The sequence below is a fragment of the Erpetoichthys calabaricus genome, chromosome 8 (assembly GCF_900747795.2).
Source record: "Erpetoichthys calabaricus chromosome 8, fErpCal1.3, whole genome shotgun sequence".
In the NCBI taxonomy this organism is placed as follows: Eukaryota; Metazoa; Chordata; class Cladistia; order Polypteriformes; family Polypteridae; genus Erpetoichthys; species Erpetoichthys calabaricus.
The window spans coordinates 135,806,365-135,831,184 of NC_041401.2; the positions used below are offsets into that span (position 1 = coordinate 135,806,365).

Consider the following 24,820-nt stretch of genomic DNA (forward strand, 5'->3'; position numbering starts at 1 on the left):
AACATTAGCCTGTTATTGTTAGAATCTTTAGCACTAAAAGTGAGGTGTGTGTTCCTCCTGATTCAGGAAGAACATTAAATATTGGAGTTTAGAATATTAACTAGACTTGTATTCTTGATGGTAAGGACATTTGTGCCAAAATAATTAAATAAATAAAAGTTAATTATTAAGTAAATAATCACATGAAAAAGTGGAGTTATAAAGGACTTATTACAATTTGGAAAACTGCCGTGATATATAAAAAAACATTGATAGATGACAAAACCAGCATGAAAAGAAACCTTTTGAAATAAATAATAAGCTTTTTTGACATGTGCAGTCTGGAATAGTCTGAATATGTCTTAGAGAGTTAATTTTTAAATAAAACATATTAAAAATATTAAAACTGAATAAAGCACAGAAGTAGCCTTTAATGATATCCATTAGTGTTAAGTATTATCAAGCACTGGGTTCTGTTTATAAGATTTATTTAATTTAGTTATAAGCAAAATGATTGGCTGGCTGCATCTTGCTTTGAAATTAACCATAGTTTGATACAGCTTTAAGAATTAGAATGCAAGACGAACCTATATACTTAATAACAAATGTTGCTGTTTCAATAGGGATATTTTGGATCTCTGTTTTATTTTAACCTTTTGACAAGAAACCCCTGGACAGGGTCATATACCACATATATTGAAAATGAACAGTGCTGACATGCTAACTAAATAGATATAATCTAAGATATTTTAGAATATGGACCTCTGCGCTAACCCCATGATTCTGACAAACTAAAGGGTCTCCACTTAATTGTCAAACTTTCCACAGGGCTGTGGATCTTGTAATGGAGAGTGTAAAAGATTCTATAATCTTTACTCTGTAAAGGTCAATATGATGGAGATGTAGCGCCTGTGTCCGCAGTGTTAACCAATCATAGGACATGATGTTCAAAATTCACCTAGGGTTTTTCCGAAGAGATGGGACAAGTGCGGCGTGTGTTCTGTATTCTCTTTTCTGTATTAACTATTCACAATGACCATACTCCCGAGACCTTAGGCCTTTTTATGTAGAAGTACATTTCACAGACCTGAATAAGAGACACCCCTCAAAATGCTCTTAACACAAAGGAGGACCAATCAGGCGGGTGGGAGTCTCTTTTCAAAGAGTCTTTGCCTCCCCAAGCGGCCATGATTTGCCAGGCTATAAAAAACTTTTTTCAATGACGTGTTTTGAACGGTTAACAATCAGCACCTACCGGCTATGATCAGGCATGACGGTCTACGGACCAGACGGTCCCCTACGATGGCCTGTTTTGACGTGAGGCTATCATGCCCGACTCCGAGGACCAGCCTTCTTGGCCGTACCTTCTTATGCCTTCAACTGACCAGATCTAGGAGCCTGAGCCTCCGTTACCTGCCCCTGGTGATATGTATTGGTCAGATAGTTTCCTGGAGAACCGCGCAGTACCTGACATTTTTGTACCTGCTAATGATGTTCTGGGGAGTCTAGCAAGGGTTGAGGAGATAGCCATTCAAGCCAGGCAACAAGAAGAGGTCGTGTAAGACCTGTTAGAGGCTCCGGCCGCTTGGAAAATATCATCCAAGGATGCGGATTATGTGGCATGGTCCTTGAACAAACTGGCGGAACCTGGGCAAAACATTTCAAAAGGCTCTGAAGCTGGGGAAGAGTTGGATGGCGGCTCTGCCGGATATAATAGTGGATCGGTACCTAAAAGTACTGGTCAGGGATGTTAAATAGACCAACCCAGCCAGGCACAGCCTACGTGTCTGTTTGAGACGGACCGGCTCAGCAGCATCTGCTGTCTGTTTTCCGCAAACCGTGGCTCAGGAGCCTTGTCATCAAGACTCTGGGTTGCTTCAACATCTTTCTGCCTTTTCACCAGATTCACGCCTTTGTACAAAATCCTGTCGACGATCGGAAAAAAATGAATATTCTATTAAGGAGGCTATAGTACAAGACTTTCATGACACAGACAATGACTTTTACTCAAAAATACTTGAAATAGCTGAGGCTTTCTCCAAAAGCCATTTTTCTGGACCGGATAGGTCTGATGGACCTTTAGGTTTTACGGGGTATAAGACATAGAAAATCAGATGAAGTGTCTGAAGTGAATGTATCGGTGATATCATATGCTTTTGTCGGCTTTTAAACAGGCTGTTGAGTTGTAATATTATGTTTTGAAGTGGTTGGTAAAACCTCTCTGAATTTTTATATTGTTTTTGAAAATGACCAATAAAGTACCATTTGATTTTTAAACCCTAACCCTAATTTCTTTCACCGTCGAGGATGGAGCAGGTCTTGGAAAAAGCATATTATAACTCTGAGAATGCGGTGGTCCTTGGGGGAGCAAAGACTCTTTGAAAAGAGATTCCCACCCGCCTGATTGGTCCTCCTTTGTGTCAAGAGCATTTTGAGGGGTGTCTCTTATTCAGGTCTGTGAAATGTACTTCTACATAAAAAGGCCTAAGGTCTCGGGAGTATGGTCATTGTGAATAGTTAATACAGAAAAGAGAATACAGAACACACGCCGCACTTGTCCCATCTCTTCGGAAAAACCCTAGGTGAATTTTGAACATCATGTCCTATGATTGGTTAACACTATGGACACAGGCGCTACATCTCCATCATATTGACCTTTACAGAGTAAAGATTATAGAATCTTTTACACTCTCCATTACAAGATCCACAGCCCCGTGGAAAGTTTGACAATTAAGTGGAGACCCTTTAGTTTGTCAGAATCATGGGGTTAGCGCAGAGGTCCATATTCTAAAATATCTTAGATTATATCTATTTAGTTAGCATGTCGGCACTGTTCATTTTCAATATATGTGGTATATGACCCTGTCCAGGGGTTTCTTGTCAAAAGGTTAAAATAAAACAGAGATCCAAAATATCCCTATTGAAACAGCAACATTTGTTATTAAGTATATAGGTTCGTCTTGCATTCTAATTCTTAAAGCTGTATCAAACTATGGTTAATTTCAAAGCAAGATGCAGCCAGCCAATCATTTTGCTTATAACTAAATTAAATAAATCTTATAAACAGAACCCAGTGCTTGATAATACTTAACACTAATGGATATCATTAAAGGCTACTTCTGTGCTTTATTCAGTTTTAATATTTTTAATATGTTTTATTTAAAAATTAACTCTCTAAGACATATTCAGACTATTCCAGACTGCACATGTCAAAAAAGCTTATTATTTATTTCAAAAGGTTTCTTTTCATGCTGGTTTTGTCATCTATCAATGTTTTTTTATATATCACGGCAGTTTTCAAATTGTAATAACTCCTTTATAACTCCACTTTTTCATGTGATTATTTACTGCATAATTAACTTGACTTAAATTGACTACCAGTCTAGTTAATATTCTAAACTCCAATATTTAATGTTCTTCCTGAATCAGGAGGAACACACACCTCACTTTTAGTGCTAAAGATTCTAACAATAACAGGCTAATGTTAATTAGCACCATACTAGCAGATGTGAAATAATGTTTTCCCCAACTCTTTGCAACCCCGTGGAACTGCCTAAACAGATGACAGTTTAACTGATAATATACCGCAGAACACGTAGGTTCTGTTGTAGTGTGTTGTGAGCTTGGGGTAATCTAATCCCTTGTTGATCCGGTCTTAATATGTTTTTTAATCTCCTCTGTGACTTAGTATTTGTAAATTTTAGTTTTTACTATCTTATATTTGTGATATGGGCGAGTCAATGTTTCATTTTGGAATAATAATGTCTAGCTTAACTCTGCCCCTGACCGTGATCATTGCACAAACCCTGGTCCTTTGACTCATATTCAAGAAGATTGCAGACACTTGTTGACTCTTGGAATCCCAGTTCAAACTTACATCCCCTTCACCCTGAATGCTACTAAAACAAAGGGTGCTTTTTCACAAACAGAGGGGAAAAGCAGTTTTCAAGGATAACTGTCCTATGTAACCTGGACTACATAAAGAAAGAATAAAACCTCACAGTTTTAGTAAAATTTTAATCCTTGTGTTAACACATATAATAGATATTATGTAAATATTCACTAAAACATTTTCCTTCCTGAATTGCCTAACGTGTCCAAAATAAGCCTAATCATCAGCCCTATAGTGTATAGGCTCCTATAACATACTATAATCATTCTTATTTTTCAGGGGCTCATAACTGATGTAAAATGGAAGGCTCTTACCAAGCGTTAACAGAATTTCTAAAACTTTGTATTATACAAAGCACCCTGCGTACCAAAGTGGTTATAACCTGTTGATGAAAATGCTGATTTAAATTAAAGCCTGAACAAGATAACTGTTTTCTAATCATCGTATAAAATGTTTAGTAAATAAAGAGAGACTAAATACAATTTATAACAAAAATGTAACACCGATGGACAGCTGAATAACCGAGGGAATCTAATTTAGCTTGAAGTGCCACAGAGTGTTTTACAAATAACCCCCCTACAACAGTGATTCTCAAACTGTGGGGCGGGCCCCACCTAGGGGGCGCAAAGATGTGAAAAAAAGGAAACAAGAATCGAAAATATGAAAAACACATCTATTGAACCCAAAACAAATTAACTTAAACTACATTCTGATACTACAAAAATAAATATAGAGATAAAAGTTAAGTATGTATAATAAAATATGCAAATAAACTGTAATGAGAATAAAATCTGACTTTTGTTATTTTTTTTTTCATGATTAGCATGACAAAGATTTGGCCATTTGAGAAAAAAATAACCGTACATTTGTGTTGTGAGCAGAATCTGAATTACTTGGGCTTGCAAAAAAAAAAGATATATGATAGAAGATATCAGATATCTCCAGTTCCTTTAGGAACCTTATACTGGCTATTATCATTTAAAGTGAGTACAGTACAGAAATTAAGTTATATGCTATGTTTGGGGTGGATGTGATCAGAAAGGCACTGATGATTTCAAAGATCAGTCAAAAAAACTGTTGGAAAAAATGGACAGAACTCTTTTGGAAACAAGGATTTTTCTTAAAATGTTTTAAAATTGGACCTTTACAAAGATGTTTTTAGATGCTTTATTTGATAAAGATGTTTTATTTTCATGTTAAAGCAACTGGTCATTTTACTTGGCTACTGAAAATGTATTTTGTTCACTAATGCTTTAGTGTTTAATTAAGAATTACCTGAATATTTGATAATTAGTTTAAGCAAAAAGAGTAATTAGCTCTGCTATTTTGTGAGCTATACAAACATGCTGAGCTGCTGGCTCCCATTTATGAGGTCACTAGCATGAGCTAAAGCTGCTGATTTTAAAAACATGATTTTAGTTCAATGAACATCGGATGTGCAGAAGAGCGCTTCTTACAACCCTTGCCTCTAGTTAAACAAGCACACCGCACTATAGCCTCCTGGCTCTAAGAGCAGAAGCGTATGAGCTATGAATTTTCAGAGACAAGACATTTAAATGTAATAAAGGTAAAGTTGTCTTGGAGACAAGATGACCAAATCATACCTAGATTAGCTTTATAAAATCAGTATAAAAGCTGATCAAAAAAGAATAAAGGAAAGATTTTGACTTATGGCTGATATCTCACACAACGCAAAAAAAAAAAAAAAGGGTCACCTGGAAAAAACGAAACATCTAGCAATACCAGGTTGTGTGGTGTTCACACTTTATTTTTCTTTTGTTTTATGGCACTGTGTATTTGACCTATAATACTTTTCTTTTTCTCTTGCCTGTTATGGAGCTCTGTCTAATTACCTAAAGTTATAGGAATTGGGAAGTGATGAACTATTTTGGTAAGAATATGTGTTAATGTCTATGTAAGAAAGAGTATAAAGGGGAAAAGTGTCACCCTAGGACCCTCCCATGACAAAACAAAAATCATAATTGGGCTTTTCTGTTTTTAACTTTTTAATTAAAAATAGTAAAATGTTTTCTAATTATCACCTGTGTTAATAGAAATAATTTTAGTTTTTTGAGTAGACAGAAAATATCAATTTTGTGCTAGTGTAACAGTGAGTGCTTTTAAATGCACGTACAAAACTGGGATAAGGTAGAAACCTGCTTTCTTATAAATCTCCGTTTAAATGCACAAGTGTATTTACAGAGTTTTCCTTTGTCAAAAGGCTCCTATGTTATAGAAATGAGCTAAGCAAAAAATTCAAAATCATCATAAGCATGGCCATTCCTTTCATTACTAGTTTAATAGGTTCAAGAGGATAAATATGAATACACGTGCAGGATGTGCCTAGTACCTCGAAAACAAAAGGCTACAATGCGGCGGAAAGCTCCGGCTTCCAGCAACCTTTTAAACGCTATGGAAATGGAACTGAATAAACAAATGAAATTCATACTTGAATGCGGTGACTTGAGCTCCGATGCAAAAGTAAAACTTTATACGACCGTCTTACAAAGATACCTGACCTTTGTGAAAAAAGCGGATAAAGAAACAGGTACCACAGAAAAATGTATACATACAAACTTTTTAAAGATGTAAATAAAAACAGACAGCCAGGTCTCAGCTTCCCTGTGTATTAAGATATAATCTCATACATACAGGTACATCTTATACTATTCATTTACCCCATTATTCAACAATACACTTGATACGTCTAAAAATCATCCGGACTTTGGGGCTACTAGGCTGTATTAAAATAATTACATTTCATTTAGAGGAATGAAAACACAGTTACATTAAGCTCCTGGTCGCTGTTCATCCTTGGAGGCTGTCTCCAACTGGCTATCCAAATGAGAGTTTATAAAGTAAAAATGTTTCGTTACCTCAGACTTTTAAAAACAGGTGGATCCGTACAGAAAACAACCGGTTACAGCGGGATTCCGATTCGAAAGAGTACGCATTTCACAAATGCACGTATTTCAGAATACTGAGCTCTTAACTATGCCACAGCTAATTCACAGCCTGCCTGCATTTTTAAACCCTGCCTCTATATATACATCCTTGGTATCATTCTTGGTATCATCCAGCAATCACCCAGGTCAGATTTTTTTATACGTCTCAAACGTGATTTAAAAGGGAACTGCGGCATACGTCTGTGTGATTTTTACAAGGCTTACTGTATTTCAAACTAGTTATCTCATGCATTACCTTGAAAAGTGAAGTACAATCCATGAACAGACGTTACGTTCTGGGCACTCACGAACAGGTTGGGGTCGGAGGAAGGGATCTTACAGACAGCAAGTTGGTAGTTGAGAAATCGGTCTAAAATAGTTGGAGTGGAGATGGCTCTCTGAAACTGCTTCTCAGAATGTCCTTTTCTCACACTATGTGATAATCAGGAAACAGGGAGCTGATATGCAAATAGATCAAAATAAATTCACTAAGAAATGGTTCAGAAACCCTTCTGCTGTGCCACCCATGACTTTGCTAATAGCTGAGGGATTTGAGAGCAAAGCCGGACACCGAAAAGTCCTGTATTTTTTAAAAAGTCACCTTTGCATGCCACAAGGTAAGGCAGTTTTTTCACACTGACCCCCGAATGATCTGACCTGGGTTTAAAGATCTGGCCTGGCCACTGGGGCCTCAACAGATGCCCTGTGAGGTGTGAATTGCTCCCAAAGGCTTTACCAAAGAGTGCTTTAAAACGCATTTCTCTATCCCCAGAGGTCCGATCTGTTTAAGGCGATCTAACTTGGATGGAATAGGGCTTTTTAAAGATATACTTTATTATATAAAATATACAGCTGAGGCTTGATTTTTTTAGACGTTTCAAATATTCTTTAAAAGGGCCCTGTTGCCTATTATTTGTGTATGATTTTTAAAATCCTTTACATATCATGGGCTTATATCGAACTATATTTAAAATGGGATGGAAAAGGGATTGTTTTATATAAATTATACATCCAACGCTTGATTTTTTTTTATACGTCTCAAACGGCTATAAAAGGTCCCTGTTGCCTATTATTTAACTGCGTATGATTTTTAAAATCCTTTAACTGTGTACAACCTTTACATATCATGTACAGAAGGTCTGGCCGTTCAGCCATCAAGGGGGATGGGGTGTGAGATTGCAAGCGAACTCACAAGGGTTTCCCCCAGCGGGACGCCCGATATCTTTCAGCTATAGGCCCTGGACAGTTCGCACCTGCGCAGAACTCAGTCCCTAAACAGTACGTACTCGAGTGCGCGCGCAGAACACAGCAGGGAGGGGTTAGGGGGCGGTATCTAGCGGAGCTCCGGGCTCATAGTGTTTGCAGCTATGCCCAGATACTGATAAGGATGCGTGTGCAAAATGCAGCAGGAGGGGGGGTTCCAGCTATTGACACGTGCCTGCTCGCAGGGGCTCAGAGACTGTCAGCTTTTTAGAGACCCAGGTACTCTGCTGTGTAGACAGAGAGAGCCGCTGCTCATATTTCGAACTACACACGCAACCCTGCGTGTACGCTTGGAGCTTCGGCCCTCCTGGGGCATCACACAGAGGCTGCCTGCTCCGCTCTCATGCCTGCTAACAGCATGGACAGCGCAGAGACTGTCTGGGGTCTTTCTCTGCTTGACTTAGATAAAATAAAAAACGGTTTACAAGTGCTAAACCAAAGTTTAGATAGATATTTAAAGTAATAGATATTTTAAATACAGGAGTTCTTACCCAAAACAGTAGAGGCAGAAAAGGCTATAAGGTAGACAGCTCCGGCTGGAACATGCTCTGGGCCTGTTCTCGGGAGAAGTGGGCAAGGAAGTGGAAGGGGCCAGTCATCAGGGCCTGCGTGACCGGGAGCCGAGGCAGAGGCAGGTCCTTCATACCTGGGCACATGTCGACGGCCCTGACATGCCTAGACTTGTCCTTGGGAGAGGGGGGTCGGGGTGAAGGAAGGGGCACACATCCATCAAATCTCTCTTGACAGTTTCATGGGGGGGTAAACAGGGGGTGGAGGCGGGTTCAAGGAAGGGGCACACATCCATCAAAAGCCCCTTGACAGTTTCATGGGTGGTAAACAGGGGGTGGGGGCGGGTTAAGGAAGGGTCACACATCCATCAAAACCCCCCTTGACGGGTCCCTGGGGAGGGTTCAAGGAAGGGTCACACATCCATCAAAAAGGTGCGGGGCTTAATGACAACCAAAAGGGGCTGGGCTTAAGGTAATAAATCATTTTGACATAAAGTCCCCGCATATAACTACTCCAGTGTGCTTTTCCTGACTCCTCTCCTGACTCTGGCTCCCCTGAGAGAGGTGAAGAGCTCCTTTTTAACCTGAATCTCTCCCTGACAGTGGAATGGCTCCTTCTGGCGGCACCCATGGATGCCAGCAGGGCTGCCTACCCTATGTACATCTCCCATGCAGCCCTGCAGGTGTCCATACAAGACTCATACCAGATGGATGCTGCCATCCAGTGTACTGGAGGAATATATTGGCTTTTTCAGCCAGTCTCCCTTTTTCCTTCCAGTCCAATGGCCTCCGAACTAGGAAAGACATCATTAACCAACCAGGCCAGGACACCCATTTGTCCACACGTTCCTTTACTGTACATATTACTGTAAACAAAATGTGTGGTCAGGAAATGAACACAGATTAATTTTTTTGACTCTTTGTTGCTAAAAATTATTAAATTGAACAAGACACTGCTCCTTATTAATGATGACATTTTAATGGATCAACAGAAAGATTCTGAAGAGAAAAAATTTAAATAATGTCCCAATCATCCTTCATTAACTCAAGATATCTTTGAGTGTGTTAGTTTTTTATAGAAAAATATTTCATGTTGATCAGTGAATGAATGAATTATCAGTTTTGCTTTTGGCAATGTCAAAAATGACTCCAATTAGACATTTCTGTAAGACCGTCCTGCTGCAGTATTATCCTTAATGTTTTCTTGGGAAAGAGATTCCTGATTTTTAGACTTGTATCAAGGTAACTGAACAGCACTCATATAGGAAACATTATAATGACAAACATTTACTCATAAACATAAAAAATATATAAATATGGCAAGCAATTTTATCTACTGACTTAAAGTCACAAGACAGAAGAGGCCATGCTTGGCTTATTTAAAGTTTTTTTCTGCAGTTCCTTCACTTTATAAGCGTTTTCATTTAGTGTTTCCTCTTTGAATCTTTTGATGTAACATCTGTCAACCATTTCATGGTGAAACATGCAGGTGGCTAAGAAGAGGGTTTTGTGTTATGCCCTGGGATTAAGGTACTGTTTTTTTGTCAAAAATTTTTAAAAGTTTATATACTTGATATAATTATAATTGAGCTTCTTTCAAAATAATAATTAAACATGAGAGAGCAAGTCTTTGGCTGTCTGTCTGGAAGAGAAGCTTCTTGCCCAGTCTCTGCATCTTTATAGGAAAATATAAAACTCTTTAAGGAAAACCTTCCAATGTGATGACCGTCTTCTAAGAGCCTGTCTAATAAATGCATCTGCTTGAAGTTTGGCCTCCTCTTCCAGTAAAATGGGCTTGGAAGAGCCGATAGAGTTAATGAGGTTAATAGTCATAAAACCTTTGAGAACACAGTATTTACAAATACTGAGAGCAGAGAATATTCAGGATCCAGTTAAAGAAGTAGTAATAGCCTTTTCAAGGAAGCTATAATTCAGCTGATTAGATCAGACTCCACCTTTAGGCCTAGGTTATTTCCAGCTGATAGGTATCGATCAGTGTGAGAAAGCGTTCAGCTTGAGGTAAGAAGTTTAAGATGAATGTCCTTCCAGAAAACTCTTGGTCTGGTAAAACCTGCAAAAATGCCAACTCATCTCTGATTAATACCACTGGTTATCAAATGGAATTCAGATAGCTAGCGAAACAGATGTTGGAAAATTCTAGAGTTGTAGAACCATCTTAGTTCAGATTAATAATTAACATAAGTGTCCATGTACAACCCCAATTCCAATGAAGTTGGGACGTTGTGTAAAACATAAATAAAAACAGAATACAATGATTTGCAAATCCTTTTCAACCTATATTCAATTGAATACACTACAAAGACAAGATATCGAATGTTCAAACTGATAAATTTTATTGTTGTTTTGCAAATCTTCACTCATTTTGAATTTGATGCCTGCAATACGTTCCAAAACAGCTGGGACAGGGGCATGTTTACCACTGTATTATATCACCTTTTCTTTTAACAACACTCAATAAGCATTTGGGAACTGAGGACACTAATTGTTGAAGCTGTGTAGGTGGAATTCTTTCCCATTCTTGCTTGATGTACAACTTCAGTTGCTCAACAGTCCGGGGTCTCCTTTGTCGTATTTTGCGCTTCATAATGTGCCACACATTTTCAATGGGAGACAGATCTGGAGTGCAGGCAGGCCAGTCTAGTACCCGCACTCTTTTACTACGAAGCCACACTGTTGTAACACATGCAGAATGTGGCTTTGCATTGTCCTGCTGAAATAAGCAGGGACGTCCCTGAAAAAGACGTCGCTTGGATGGCAGCATATGTTGCTCCAAAACCTGCATGTACCTTTCAGCATTAATAGTGCCTTCACAGATATGCAAGTTACCCATGCCATGGGCACTAACACACCCCCATACCATCACAGATGCTGGCTTTTGAACATTGCGCTGATAACAATCCGGATGGTCCTTTTCCTCTTTGGCCCGGAGGACACGACGTCCATGATTTCCAAAAACAATTTGAAATGTGGACTTGTCAGACCACAGCACACTTTTCCACTTTGCGTCAGTCCATCTCAGATGACCTCGGGCCCAGAGAAGCCAGCGGCGTTTCTGGGTGTTGTTGATATAAGTTTTAACTTGCACTTGTAGATGTAGCAACGAACTGTGTTAACTGACAATGGTTTTCTGAAGTATTCCTGAGCCCACGTGGTAATATCCTTTACAGAATGATATCGGTTTTTAATGCAGTGCCGCCTGAGGGATCGAAGGTCACGGGCATCCAATGTTGGTATTCGGCCTTGCCGCTTACGTGCAGAGATTTCTCCAGATTCTCTGAATCTTTTGATGATATTATGGACAGTAGATGATGAAATCCCTAGATTCCTTGCAATTGTACATTGAGAAACGTTGTTCTTAAACTGCTAGACTATTTGCCCACGCAGTTGTTCACAAAGTGGTGAACCTCGCCCTATCCTTGCTTTTGAACAACTGAGCCTTTTGGGGATGCTCCCTTTAAACCCAATCATGACAAACACCGGTTTCCAATTAACCTGTTCACCTGTGGAATGTTCAAAACAGGTGTTTTTTGAACATTCCTCAACTTTCCCAGTCTTTTACTGCCCCTGTTCCAGCTTTTTTGGAACGTGTTGCAGGCATCAAATTCAAAATGAGTGAAGATTTGCAAAACAACAATAAAGTTTATCAGTTTGAACATTCGATATCTTTTCTTCGTAGTGTATTCAATTGAATATAGGTTGAAAAGGATTTGCAAATCATTGTATTCTGTTTTATTTATGTTTTACACAACGTCCCAACTTCATTGGAATTGGGGTTGTAGAATACTTTGGGGAAAGGCTGCAACTGTCATCCAGTATTTTGCATCTCACTTGAGTCTGTTCTTTAAGTAAAAGGTCATTCTGTGCCATTGAAAGTTTAGCAAACAGGACAGTGCCAGCTTTGTTCTATAATGGACAGATACATATATATCATGTATCTGTTATTCTATATGGAAGTATTTTGTGAGTTAAATGTACAACGAAAACTCGTTTTCAAAATGGAAGAACTTGATACAGTAGGAATTTGACTGTTTAAGTGTTCTATCTGACTCTTTTTGACATCAATGGCTTGGTTTGGTCCTATCAGCTCTCAACAAAATGTGCTTTTGCTATGCTGCTATTTTACATTCTAACCCTGGAGTCAAATTCAGAAATAAGGTTGTTTACCAAACTTTATATTTTGTTCTGGAGGTGAAGCCTAAACGATTAAAAATAATATGGACAATCTTGAGAACCAGGCAAATACTTGGAAAATCTTGTTTAATATAAATGAGAAAAAATGCAAAGTGCTATGACTCTGTCACCATTCTACAAAAGAAAATATGTAACTTAAAGGAGTGCACAGAAGGAAACCCCAATCAATTCTTGTACTAAAGGGCACGTTCTTCTCTGACAGGAAGAGAGAACTGAAATTTAAGTCTTTAAAAAGACAAGACTCTGTGGGGACCTAATCCTGGACTTCAAAATATTTAAGAAACATTGAATCATTAAGTTGATCAGAACTAATTATTTCAGTAAATGCTGAGTCATGTACAAGCAGAAATTTAGGAAAAGACTATTTGAGACAGAAATCAGAAAGCATTTCTTTGCACAAAGGTCCATTGGAATATGAAATAGACTACTGAGCCATAGAGAAGTAGCTAAAGCATGGTTCTTGAAAGCTTTTAAATAAACGTGAGTGCAATGTTGCAACAATTGATAAACAGTATTATCACACCAAACCGGCTTGATGGACTGAATGGCATTTCAAAAATTCTTATATTTTAAAAGAAATTTGCCTAAGTGCCTTCTCTCAAAATAGAGCCACCTATTCACGAAAAGTATTATCAGTATTGGATCGATGTCTTGCATAAATGTAAGCTTACCTCTTCCACTGGTTTCCATCCTGCTCCCTGAAATTCAACATTTGTACACAGTGCACCTTTATGTTGCATATTTCTCAGTGCAAACACATTTTGATAACATTACTTTATGATAGGTAGTAACATCTGTTAAGTGTATGAAATATAAATCTTGCACAAGACCAACAAACACTGCAGTTTGTGTACAGCTCGTTCTGTGTACTCTATATGGTGCAAGAACAGACACAATATAAATTCACCTTCTTGACTAAAATGACAAATATCAGCCATAAGGAAACATTTACTCTTAGAAATATAATTAGCATTGGCTTTATATGAATTATATTTGGCATTATGTCATGAGGCAGTTGACGTTTCAAGATGGTAGATAAAAAATAAAACTCAATTTATACATATTTAGCTATCAGAGTTTCATTCTCAGATCTTTGAACTCTCTTTTGCTGAAACTATGCTTCATTTTAAAATCTTTCCGCAAGTCCTCTGTAAAGAGTAACTTATTTTTAGGATGTCTTAAACTTAGATTGATTCATAAAATACTCCTATTAAGCTTATGGTTTTCCATTTACAGCCAGGTATGTACAGTAGGTGCAAAACATTAGACAAGCAGAGCTCAAAATCTTTAGTACAATGGTGGACATCATTGAAAACGTCACAGTTCAGAATCCAGGATCCTGGAGACTTGCACATTTGGCAGTCACAGAAGCTGATAAAAAATTTGAGATGAAAAATACCTGAAATGATAATGAAAGAGTATTACAAGTGTGATTACAATCTGTTGTATCTATTGTTACTATTAAGTATTATATTTCTTATACCTAGAAGTATATCTTTAAAGTGTCTATATACACTGTGACCTCCAATTTAAAACTGAAACTGGTTCAATAACCAAGACTGACTTATTCTATGACCCTGAGCAAGTCACTTAACATAGCAGTGCTCCACTTGTAGAAATGCAGTATAATAACAAATGTATTATGGTCTTTTATTTCCAATTTGTTTTCAGAAGTCTCTCTGTATCAAAGCACCAGCTAAATTAATGAAAATATACAGCACATAAACCCAATTTATGTCACTGTGGTCCAGTGGCACTGCTGCTGCCTTGCAATAAGGAGATTGGATTTTGCATCCTGGGTACTCCCTGCGTGGAGTTTGCATGTTCTCCCTGGTTCCACATGGTTAACCCCACCCCACCCAACCTGGGTGGTCCGGTTTCCTTATACAATCCAAAGACATGAAAGTTAGATGATTTGACATTACTAAATTAGCCCGTGTGTGTGTGTGTGTTCACCCTGTCCAGGTGTTCTTACTGCCTTGTTCACTATGATTGCTGAGAGAGGCTCCAGCTGCCCTGCGCCCCTGCCCTGGATAAGGGGGTTAGGAAAATGGATAAATGGATGAATAAATCCAATTTATATGCATTTTCTTTTGCTACTACTTAAATCTAGTAATAAAAACAATGTACCACTTGTTTTTAAATTAGGCAAATGACCAATTACATCTTATCAGGTGTGGCATGTGGCCAGGGCCCTTGCCCAGCTGTAACGCCGCCACGCTGGAAGAACAGGGGGAGGGAGCATATCCAGACCAGTACCTCCCCCGGAGTGCTAGATTGAAGACCCGATGGGTCACAGTGGTGCCTCACACTCCCGCAGGGCTCCATGGGAATTGGAGTTGGATACAGCCCTGTTGGGATCCGTGGGCACCACCACGGGGTGCTGCAGCTACTACTGAGCCCTGGAGTGCAGCTCTTCCGCTTCACCCGGAAGTGCTCCTGGAAATGCAACAACGAGCACCTGGAGCATTTCCGGGTGCCTTATAAAAGGAGCCAGCATATACTACTCTGGGAGCCAGAGTCGGGAGGTGGTGGAGGAAGCTTGCATGGAGGAGTGGAGGAGAAAAAAAGAGAAAAGAGGGAAACAAATTGTGTTGTGTGTGGGGACTGTGTTATACTTGTGGGGATGGGGAAGACATTTACCACAAAAGAAAAAAGAAAAGCGTGTGCTTGCACTTGTGCTTCCTCCGTCTGTCTGTGTCGGGTTGGGGTGGTAGTGCCCGCCTTGGTGATCCACACAAGTTAATGACTCATTACAGTTTTTATATTATAGCAACAAAAGAAAGAGGGGCATAGAGTTAACTTGACTATGGCAGCCAACATTTTTAAATACTGGAGTGCTAAAATTGTGAGTAGCCCTCCCACAGCCTTTTGTTTAGCAAGGCAAACCTTAACAATCCAATTTACACCTCTTCTGCTCTTTTCATTCTGAAGTCTTCTTTGAACTACCACACTTATGTCTTTTTCTCTCATCTGTTAACTTTCTTTCTTTGTCTCAGTTGAGGATGAGGGCACCCTAAAACTGTAGCAGGCAGATGATCTCTTTTAGGTGTCATAGCAAATCAAATTCATAAAATCATTGTGTTTCATTTTATTAACTGACTCCACTGAATCTTGGTATTTTTAGGCCCACTATGATCTTGCCATAAATGCTGCACTTCTCTGGACAGACAAAACTGGAGATAAAGAACTGGATGAAAACACTGGAGAGTAAGTAAATAAATTAGTTCTTTTCACATAAACAACATATTTTCTTAACAAAGTAGGGAATAGATTTCCATGAGCAACATACTGTACTATGTGGTCTTTTTCCAACCAGCTAATTAACCTTCACTTCACACTTTATTCTTGAATAAGGTGGAGTGGTGGCTCTGAGGCTAGGGATCTGCACTGGTAATTAGAAGGTTGCTTGTTCGAATCCCATAAATGCCAATAGGAACTCTGCTCTGTTGGGCCCTTGAGCAAGGCCATTAACCTGCAATTGCTGAGCGCCTTGAGTAGTGAGAAAACCGCTATAAAAATGCAAAGCATTATTATTATTAATATCTGAAAGGAAAATGGTAAATAGTTGTAACTATGTGATAATTACATTCTTTTATTCTAGCCACTTGTTTATTGCATTCTGTTTTAATTCTCATTTCATTTTCTGAAACCACATTAATCCTGAAAAGTGTGCAAGGGAATTAAATGTATTGTTAGGTTACCACAGGGACATACAAATAGAAGGTCAAAGAGTAATTTCTAGTTTCTTTGGTGGTTACCATTATCATGAAGTAGGTGTAATCATGGGCTGTCCATGAGATTATTTGATTTTGGACCTTTAGTCAATTGGTTCTGCTAGTTTTAATATTTTACAGTACCATTAATTATAAATAAACACCACAAAGATTTTAAATACTTAACATGGTTACTTTTCTGTATAATTGTTTTCAAACTTTGGTCATGGTCTTAACTCCATCACACTTCTTTCTTTTGATGCCTCAGTGCCATGTTTCCTTAAAGTTATTTTACATTTAAAAAAAAGCTACTTGTCAATCATGCTGGTCAGATTTTATTTTTTGGTCAGACTTTAACTACCAAATGAAAAAATGAAACATCAAGGTGGGCCACTAAATTTTTTTTTTTTATTATTTTAAGTGACAGGAAGGGGCAAATAGTACATGATGGTATTGTGAAATGTGCCCTGGCAAATAATTATACACTACAGTACCACCCTAGAGTGGCAGCAAAAATAACCAAAGAACAGACAACCAACAGTACTTCTCTACATACCACTACACAATAGCACTGACCACACATTATCTGATGGTAGATAAAAATATAAATACAGTATATTAATAACAAATAGCAAATACCTATTTACAAATCTCTCCTGCTTTGCAATGTAATTCATTTATAAACAGTAAACACTATACCACACAAAAGAAGACAATCACACCATAAACTGTTATAATATTGTATAATAGTCTCTAAAGTGTGCAGAACAAAAACAAACTGTAATAAAATGTCAAATGGATGGAAGCTGTGGATGAGAGAGAACTCTTGAAGTGGATGGCCAAATATAAACTGTTCTTAGCCTAGTGAAACCCACTCCCACATCTGCCTGTGATACGTTTATGTTCACCTGGTGGTGCTGAAGTGGCAAATTACTTTTGCCATGATGTTCTTTCATGCCACCAATCTTGTGGCTGCCCTCCTTTTTTCTTCCAGTCTCTTTTGTTTCAAAAAACTGAAAACGCTGTAAGATTTCATCCCCTCCTTAAATGTGATTTTAATTGGTCAGGTCCTGTCTGCATCCTTTTAAATTGTAATTGTACATTATCTGTTTGCACAAGTGCATTAAAGATGATGTTAAAGCTGCAGAAAAAGTGAACAAGATAGACACTCATGATCGTTTCATCTGTAACAAGCCAAAACACTGGGCTTAACCATACATGCCCTACAAAGTAGCCATCACGGACTTACCTCAGCTCTCTAGCCCTTCAAAGTTAGACCAGACCATCACACTAACAGGGGACCCCTGTGACTTCAGGGTTTTGTTCCAAACAACTTCTGTTCTGAATTGGACTCCTAGCCTAATTAAGTTTCGGGTTGATGTAATAATTAAAAAAAAAACTAAGTTTGATAAATTTGTATTAAAATGTACTAAGCAGTTATATGGAAATAATATAGTTTTTTACTTTTTAAGGAATGTTTTCATCCTGATTTTCATTCTGCTTTTCCAGAGGGTCTGTTTATTTAATTCAATTATAGTGGAAACTACACAGAATAAGGATAAAATAATAGGAAAACAACATAAGAGAGTTTAAAGCATTTAGAAACAAATAATTCTAAATATCTCCTAAATGTAAAAATTATACTGTTGTGCCTTTATGAATGCATACTAAGAAAATAGAAAAAAACAGCTAATAAATGAGATGCATTATTATCACCAATTGTGAATCCAGTTGAAAGCAAAACCTGCAGCCACGGGGGTTCCTCAGGACAGAGTTTGGAAAACACTGGTGTATCTTGGGAAGAATCAATGGATGAGACATGTGAGTGTAACAAGTTATGTTATGTGGAGCTTGCTACTAAAGCACAACATCGGGGCTGGGACACTAAGGTCTGCCAAGTGGAAGTGGGATGCAGAGGCTTCATGTCAACCTCTACCACAAAACTACTCAAAGATATGAAGATCTGGTGTCAGGCCTTAAAACATACTGTCAGATCTGCTTCAGATGTTGCAGAAAAGATCAGCCAGTGGCTCTGGTTGAAGAGGCATGACCACAGCTGAGTAGACATGAGGGGAGCTGAGGAGGAGGAGGTGTGTGATTCTGGGATGCTAGAAGTCGTCATCAAAACATCAAGAGACATAGTGGGTTCATTGACAAAATGTCAAAGCAGGGGGATGCCTACTTGAAAACCTCTCCATGCCTCTCCATGTTTTAACTATCATTAACACCAAGTGCTCACACAATGGATAGTAACATCTTATCCTGTGTTTAATTAATCCACATTGTAAAATCTGCACATGGTATTGCTTTTTTGGATTTATATCAAACAAACCATATGAGATTCACCAAGGAATCAACTTCTGAACATTAAAATATCTCCAGAGATAATAATAAATTTTAGATGCAAGAGGAGTCATCTGTATACAATTTAAATTGGCAAAAAGTCACTGAGTAAGGAAATGGTTACAAGTAAATGGTAACATATATTGACTCACATTTAAATTGAGATGTTATATACAGCGATGAAGAATATCAGTTACTTCTTCTGAGGAGAACAAGAAAGTAAATTATCAGTGCTACATTCTTGCTAAGTTTCTGTTGAAAAAATTTACTGAAAGCATATTTATTTTTGCTGTATTGCATGGTTGGTTCTTATTATTCTTATTAGACATGAGAAGAAAATAAAAATGTCATGCAGAAAACAACTAGGAGTTGTATTTGATCTGTGGGGAAATGGCATTAACCACTAAGCCAATGGGCAACATTAATTGAAGTGCACAAAGTCTGACCTTTTTCACCCCTTCATGATCAATGACAAGTCTTTCTACTGGGCTTCAGAATTTTTAGCTTTTTTTAAATAGTATTCTCCTATCATCTTTCTAAACAAAGTACATTAAGATCATAATTACTGTATAATGGAATATTTACCTGCTGAAGTCAGTGGCCATGTGTATGGTTTATGTAACCCATGGGAATGTATGATATATGTCAATGATGATCCAAATTGTGTTCTAAAAAGCGAAAATGTAAAAAAAGGCTCTTTATATTTAATCAAAGAACAAGTATACAATATAAACAATATTGTAACTATTTTCCAGAACAAGGAATTGCATGAAATCAAAATATCCAAATCAAATGGAAAGAGAAGCCATGATTCTTTCTACATTTGCTGGCATCATACTGGTAAGTGTTATAGCATTACTGCACGCATTATGTGTATATTCTGATAGTTGTAGTGGTGGATTGGCTCATCTTTAAAGTGGAATAGTACAGCCATGAGCTTCAGAACAACTACAGGTCATATTTTCCTTTTTTATATTTCTTTACAAATACAAGCCATCCTAGAAATTTACCTCTATCTAGAGTTGATCACAAAAAATTCAAAACTGCAGTTGCGCAGGTTGAAGCTTAATAAAATTCTCCCCAATTTACCAGGTCTAATGATGTGCAAACAGCGCTTTGAAATTCAAGTGAAAATGCATATAAGTCAACAACTACCTCAAAGGTTTTCAGCAATATAGCAAAAATTTTAAAAAGTTGAGTATTTGAAACATTTGTGGATATTAGGATTGTGAAGTAAATGAGCAAATCATAAGGAGATTTTTCTTGAACAATGCCTTCATGTTTATCTTTGCTATTTTTTCAGTTACCTATGCAGAATTTTATTAATGTCTTGAATTCAAACACATTTAAGCAAATCTTTTGTTTGGGAAAATTAAAAACAAGAGATCAGGCACTACTGCTTAACCAGCTGCTATTCTTTTAGAAAGAAAAAAAAACAAGTCCTCAAATATTTGCATACATTTTGGATTCCAAAATCTCTTTGTGTCATGTGTGAATACTATTGACATGGAAAATTATCCTAATATCCCACAAAACCCATAGGATAAGTTAAGCAAATTGCACAAAATTCATTAGAAAATTAAATAAACAAGTAATTGTGAGGGCTTTGTATGTGAAAGTTTTTACCACTTATAGTCTTTACTCTGGGACTGCATCTCTGTCTAAGGTTCCACCCATCCATCCATTTTCCAACCCGCTGAATCCAAACACAGGGTCACAGGGGTCTGCTGGAGCCAATCCCAGCCAACACAGGGCACAAGGCAGGAACCAATCCCGGGCAGGGTGCCAACCAACCGTAGCTGTCTAAGGTTCCACTTGTTAAACCCAATAGCTTAGACACCTGTGCATTTCAACAGTCCAAATAAAACAAAATATGACATAAGTTTAGGGTGGTGCCACTGATTGATATTTCAGTGTACATGGTATTAAAGAAGCAAATGATTATTACATAAATAACAACAATTTTCTACTTTGTTGCTGTACAATACAGGTGGATTACAAATCAGTTAAATCTGTGCATCTATTCCACTGGAAATCATGCACAATAAAGGAGCACAGCTCAAATAACAAAGAACTGCAGTTTACTAAAGATAAAGGCTGAAGGTACTGGTGAACTGCATCAAGAGGGGCTCTAGCCAAGTTTTCTGTGTCATTAAGATCAGTTTCTACTGTGTTGAGGACTGATTGAAATGTTTTTGCATCAGCTCCAGTAATTCCTTAAGCTTCTGTAGGTCGATTGGTTGCTCAGATTTTTCCGTTGGTTCTTAGCAAGGACTTCGTGCATTTCGGGTTTTATTTTAATAACCTTTGCTGTTAATAGAATATGGCTCATGTAATTCCATAACAATGGAAAAATGTAACTGTATTTGATACCCAATGTGTTTGCTAACAGCCATAGTGTAAAACACATTGACATCAATACTAATAATATGATGATAAATGTAACCACTTTTTTACAAAATTAGTAAATATTGCTATTATTATTATTTCACAAAATAAGATGCAGAGGAAGATCGTTTGAGTGTGCAATGTACTTCCTATAAAAAAAAAGAATTACAGAATTCATTGCAACTGTATCTGTGACAATGTTTTGCTCATTGGTCCTTTCTTCTTTGTATTTTACAATCATTCCCATGCATTGTTTGAGTCAAAAATCCAAACATTTTATTCTGCAGTTATATTTTTCAATATCTTTTCCAAACACATAATTTTTTACACAGCAAAGTATAAAATAAGTTCTTAAATGGGTTTGCCCTAGCTCAGTGTTTCTCAACCACTCTGGTCGCAGGCTGCCACTGGTAGGTCACGAGTTGCCATTGTTTGTTATGGTAGTGGGTCGAACCACCCCACACAGTCCGACGATCGTGCTCAATTCACCAAGGATACACCCGGGAAAAACTAGGTTGAGAAACACTCTCAGCACATGCTGACCATAGTCTGCTCAAAAGGGGCCACTGTGTGCACGTCTGTGGGATCATTCAGTTATTGACAAAGATAGATTAAAATGATGTCAAACTGAAAACTAACATAATATTTTTAAAGTAACCGTATTTAATCAAATATATTCAGTGATAAATTGTAAAATAACTTATGTCAAACTCAGGACATGCTCCAACGAGCGATGCAGATTCCCAAACTCACTTGGACAAATTCAATGCACCCAACTGAGCATGCACACCTTTCATTTACCCCTTAAAGGTAAATTTAATATTTTAAGTAAAGTAGCAAAATGGATCAGTATATTGAAGTTTGAGTTATGCAAACTATTATGTTGTATCTTCATCAGTTTATTAACTTTAGTTTAGTTGCCTTTTTTTTTAAAAGCATGGCCTAGTCCAGGGGTGGGCAGTTTCAGTCCTGGAGGGCCGCAGTGGCTGCAGGTTTTTGCTCCAACCCAATTGCTTAATAAGAAACCCTTATTGCTCAAGTAACACTTCAGCTTCACTTTAGTTGTTTCGCTCGTTAAGAGTTTGAACCCTTTATTGCTTATTTTAGTCTTAAACAGCTGTATTCTTGGTGTTTAATTGCTCCTAATTAGCAATACCATGCAAATGACAAAAGAGACCAGCATTTCTCCATTTAGCTTGTTACCATTCACGCCTGTGTGTATTTATTGTGCACTATTTGGTTTAATTAAATACTTGGAAGGAAAGTGAAGAGAAAAAAAGTGAAACACTGAGAATTACTCATCTGTTTTAGACTTCAGATCATTTGGATGATATCCTTAGGAAGGAAAATAAATCTAGGATATTAGAATGACCTGACATGGCAGAGTTAAAGCACTAGCAAGCCATGCAATTATATAATTGACAAGGATTGGTTTTTAATTAAGCAACTGGGTTGGAATAAAAACCTGCAACCACTGTGGCCCTCCAGGACTGAATCTGCCCACCCCTGGCCTAGTCATTCTGGCCCCCTAATCATTCCCTGTCTAATTGGCTAACTATCTTGCACCACTTCAGCACTTAATATCCAACATGTGGTGAGTACACTGGCACAAAATGGCTGCCATCAGATTATTCAGGTGGATGCTACACATTAGTGGTGGCTGAAGTACCACCCCCATGCTCTGCGTAAAGTGCTATATAATTGTAAAGAATTATTATCATTATTATGAAAAAGAAAAGGAAACATTTTAAAAATAACGTAACATGATTGTCAATGTAATTGTGTTGTTATTGTTATGAGTGTTGCTGTCTTATATATATATAATATACACACACATAAACATAAATATACATATACATATATACATATACACATATCTACACTATACATATACACATCCACATATATCCATCCATCCATTTTCCAACCTGCTGAATCCGAACACAGGGTCACGGGGGTCTGCTGGAGCCAATCCCAGCCAACACAGGGCACAAGGCAGGAACCAATCCCGAGCAGGCTGCCAACCCACCGCAGGACACACACAAACACACCCACACACCAAGCACACACTAGGGCCAATTTAGAATCGCCAATCCACCTAACCAGCATGTCTTTGGACTGTGGGAGGAAACCAGAGCGCCCGGAGGAAACCCATGCAGACACGGGGAGAACATGCAAACTCCACGCAGGGCGGACCCGGGAAGCGAACCCAGGTCCCCAGATCTCCCAACTGTGAGGCAGCAGCGCTACCCACTGCGCCACCGTGCCGCCCCCCATCCACATATATATACATATATATATACACATATCAACATATATATACACACATACAGTACATACACACACATATACATATATACATATACACATACATATATATATATATACACACATACATACATACACACATATATATATATATATATATATACATACACACAGACACATATATATACATATATATTTACATATCTGCATATATACTGTATTTACATATCTACATATATACACATATATATACATATCTACATATATATATATATATATATATCTAGACATACATACATACATACATACATTTACATATATATATATATATATATATACATATCTACATATATATACTATATATGTAATTGTGTTGTCATTGTTATGAGTGTTGCTGTCATATATATATATATATAATATATACACACACACACACACACATAAACATATATATACATACACATATATACATATATATATACATATCTACATATACACATATCTACATATACACAAAGATATATATATATATATATATATATATACTGTATATATACATATACACATCCACATATATATACATATATATATACATATGTCAACATATATATACACATACATACACACACACATATACATATATACATATACACATACATACAGTATATATATACACACATACATATATACACACACAGACACATATATATACATATATACAGTATATTTATATATCTACATATATATATACACATATATATATATATCTACATATATATATATATCTACATATCTACATATTTATATATATATGTATATATATATATATATACATATCTACATATCTATATATATATACATATCTACATATATATATATACTAGCAAAATACCCGCGCTTCGCAGCGGAGAAGTAGTGTGTTAAAGAGGTTATGAAAAAGTAAAGGAAACATTTTAAAAATAACGTAACATGATTGTGAATGTAATTGTGTTGTCATTGTTATGAGTGTTGCTGTCATATATATATACATATACACATATACACACACATATACACACATATACAGATATATTATATATACATATACACATATATTTTTTATATATATATTTTTTATATATATATATATATATATATATATATATATATATATATATATATATACACATACATACATACGTACATACATATACACACATAGATGCACTTACAATAACATAGAAATCAATATAAACAACATTAACATCATTATCATATGAGAATATGAAGTAATATATAAGAAGCACATTTCATATAAATAAAAAT

At 37.1% G+C, this 24,820-nt stretch overlaps 1 protein-coding gene across 2 annotated transcripts in view; it reads left to right on the top strand.

The window, feature by feature from the left end:
• LOC114656749 (uncharacterized protein C2orf80-like) overlaps positions 1-24,820 on the top strand; it is a 76,186-nt gene that overhangs the window by 17,682 nt on the left and 33,684 nt on the right. For both annotated transcript variants that reach the window (XM_028808362.2, XM_051931401.1), the window contains exons 4-5: positions 15,928-16,010; positions 19,615-19,699. In XM_028808362.2, coding sequence (XP_028664195.2) covers positions 15,928-16,010; positions 19,615-19,699 — 168 coding nt within the window. The remainder of the gene's footprint in view (positions 1-15,927; positions 16,011-19,614; positions 19,700-24,820) is intronic.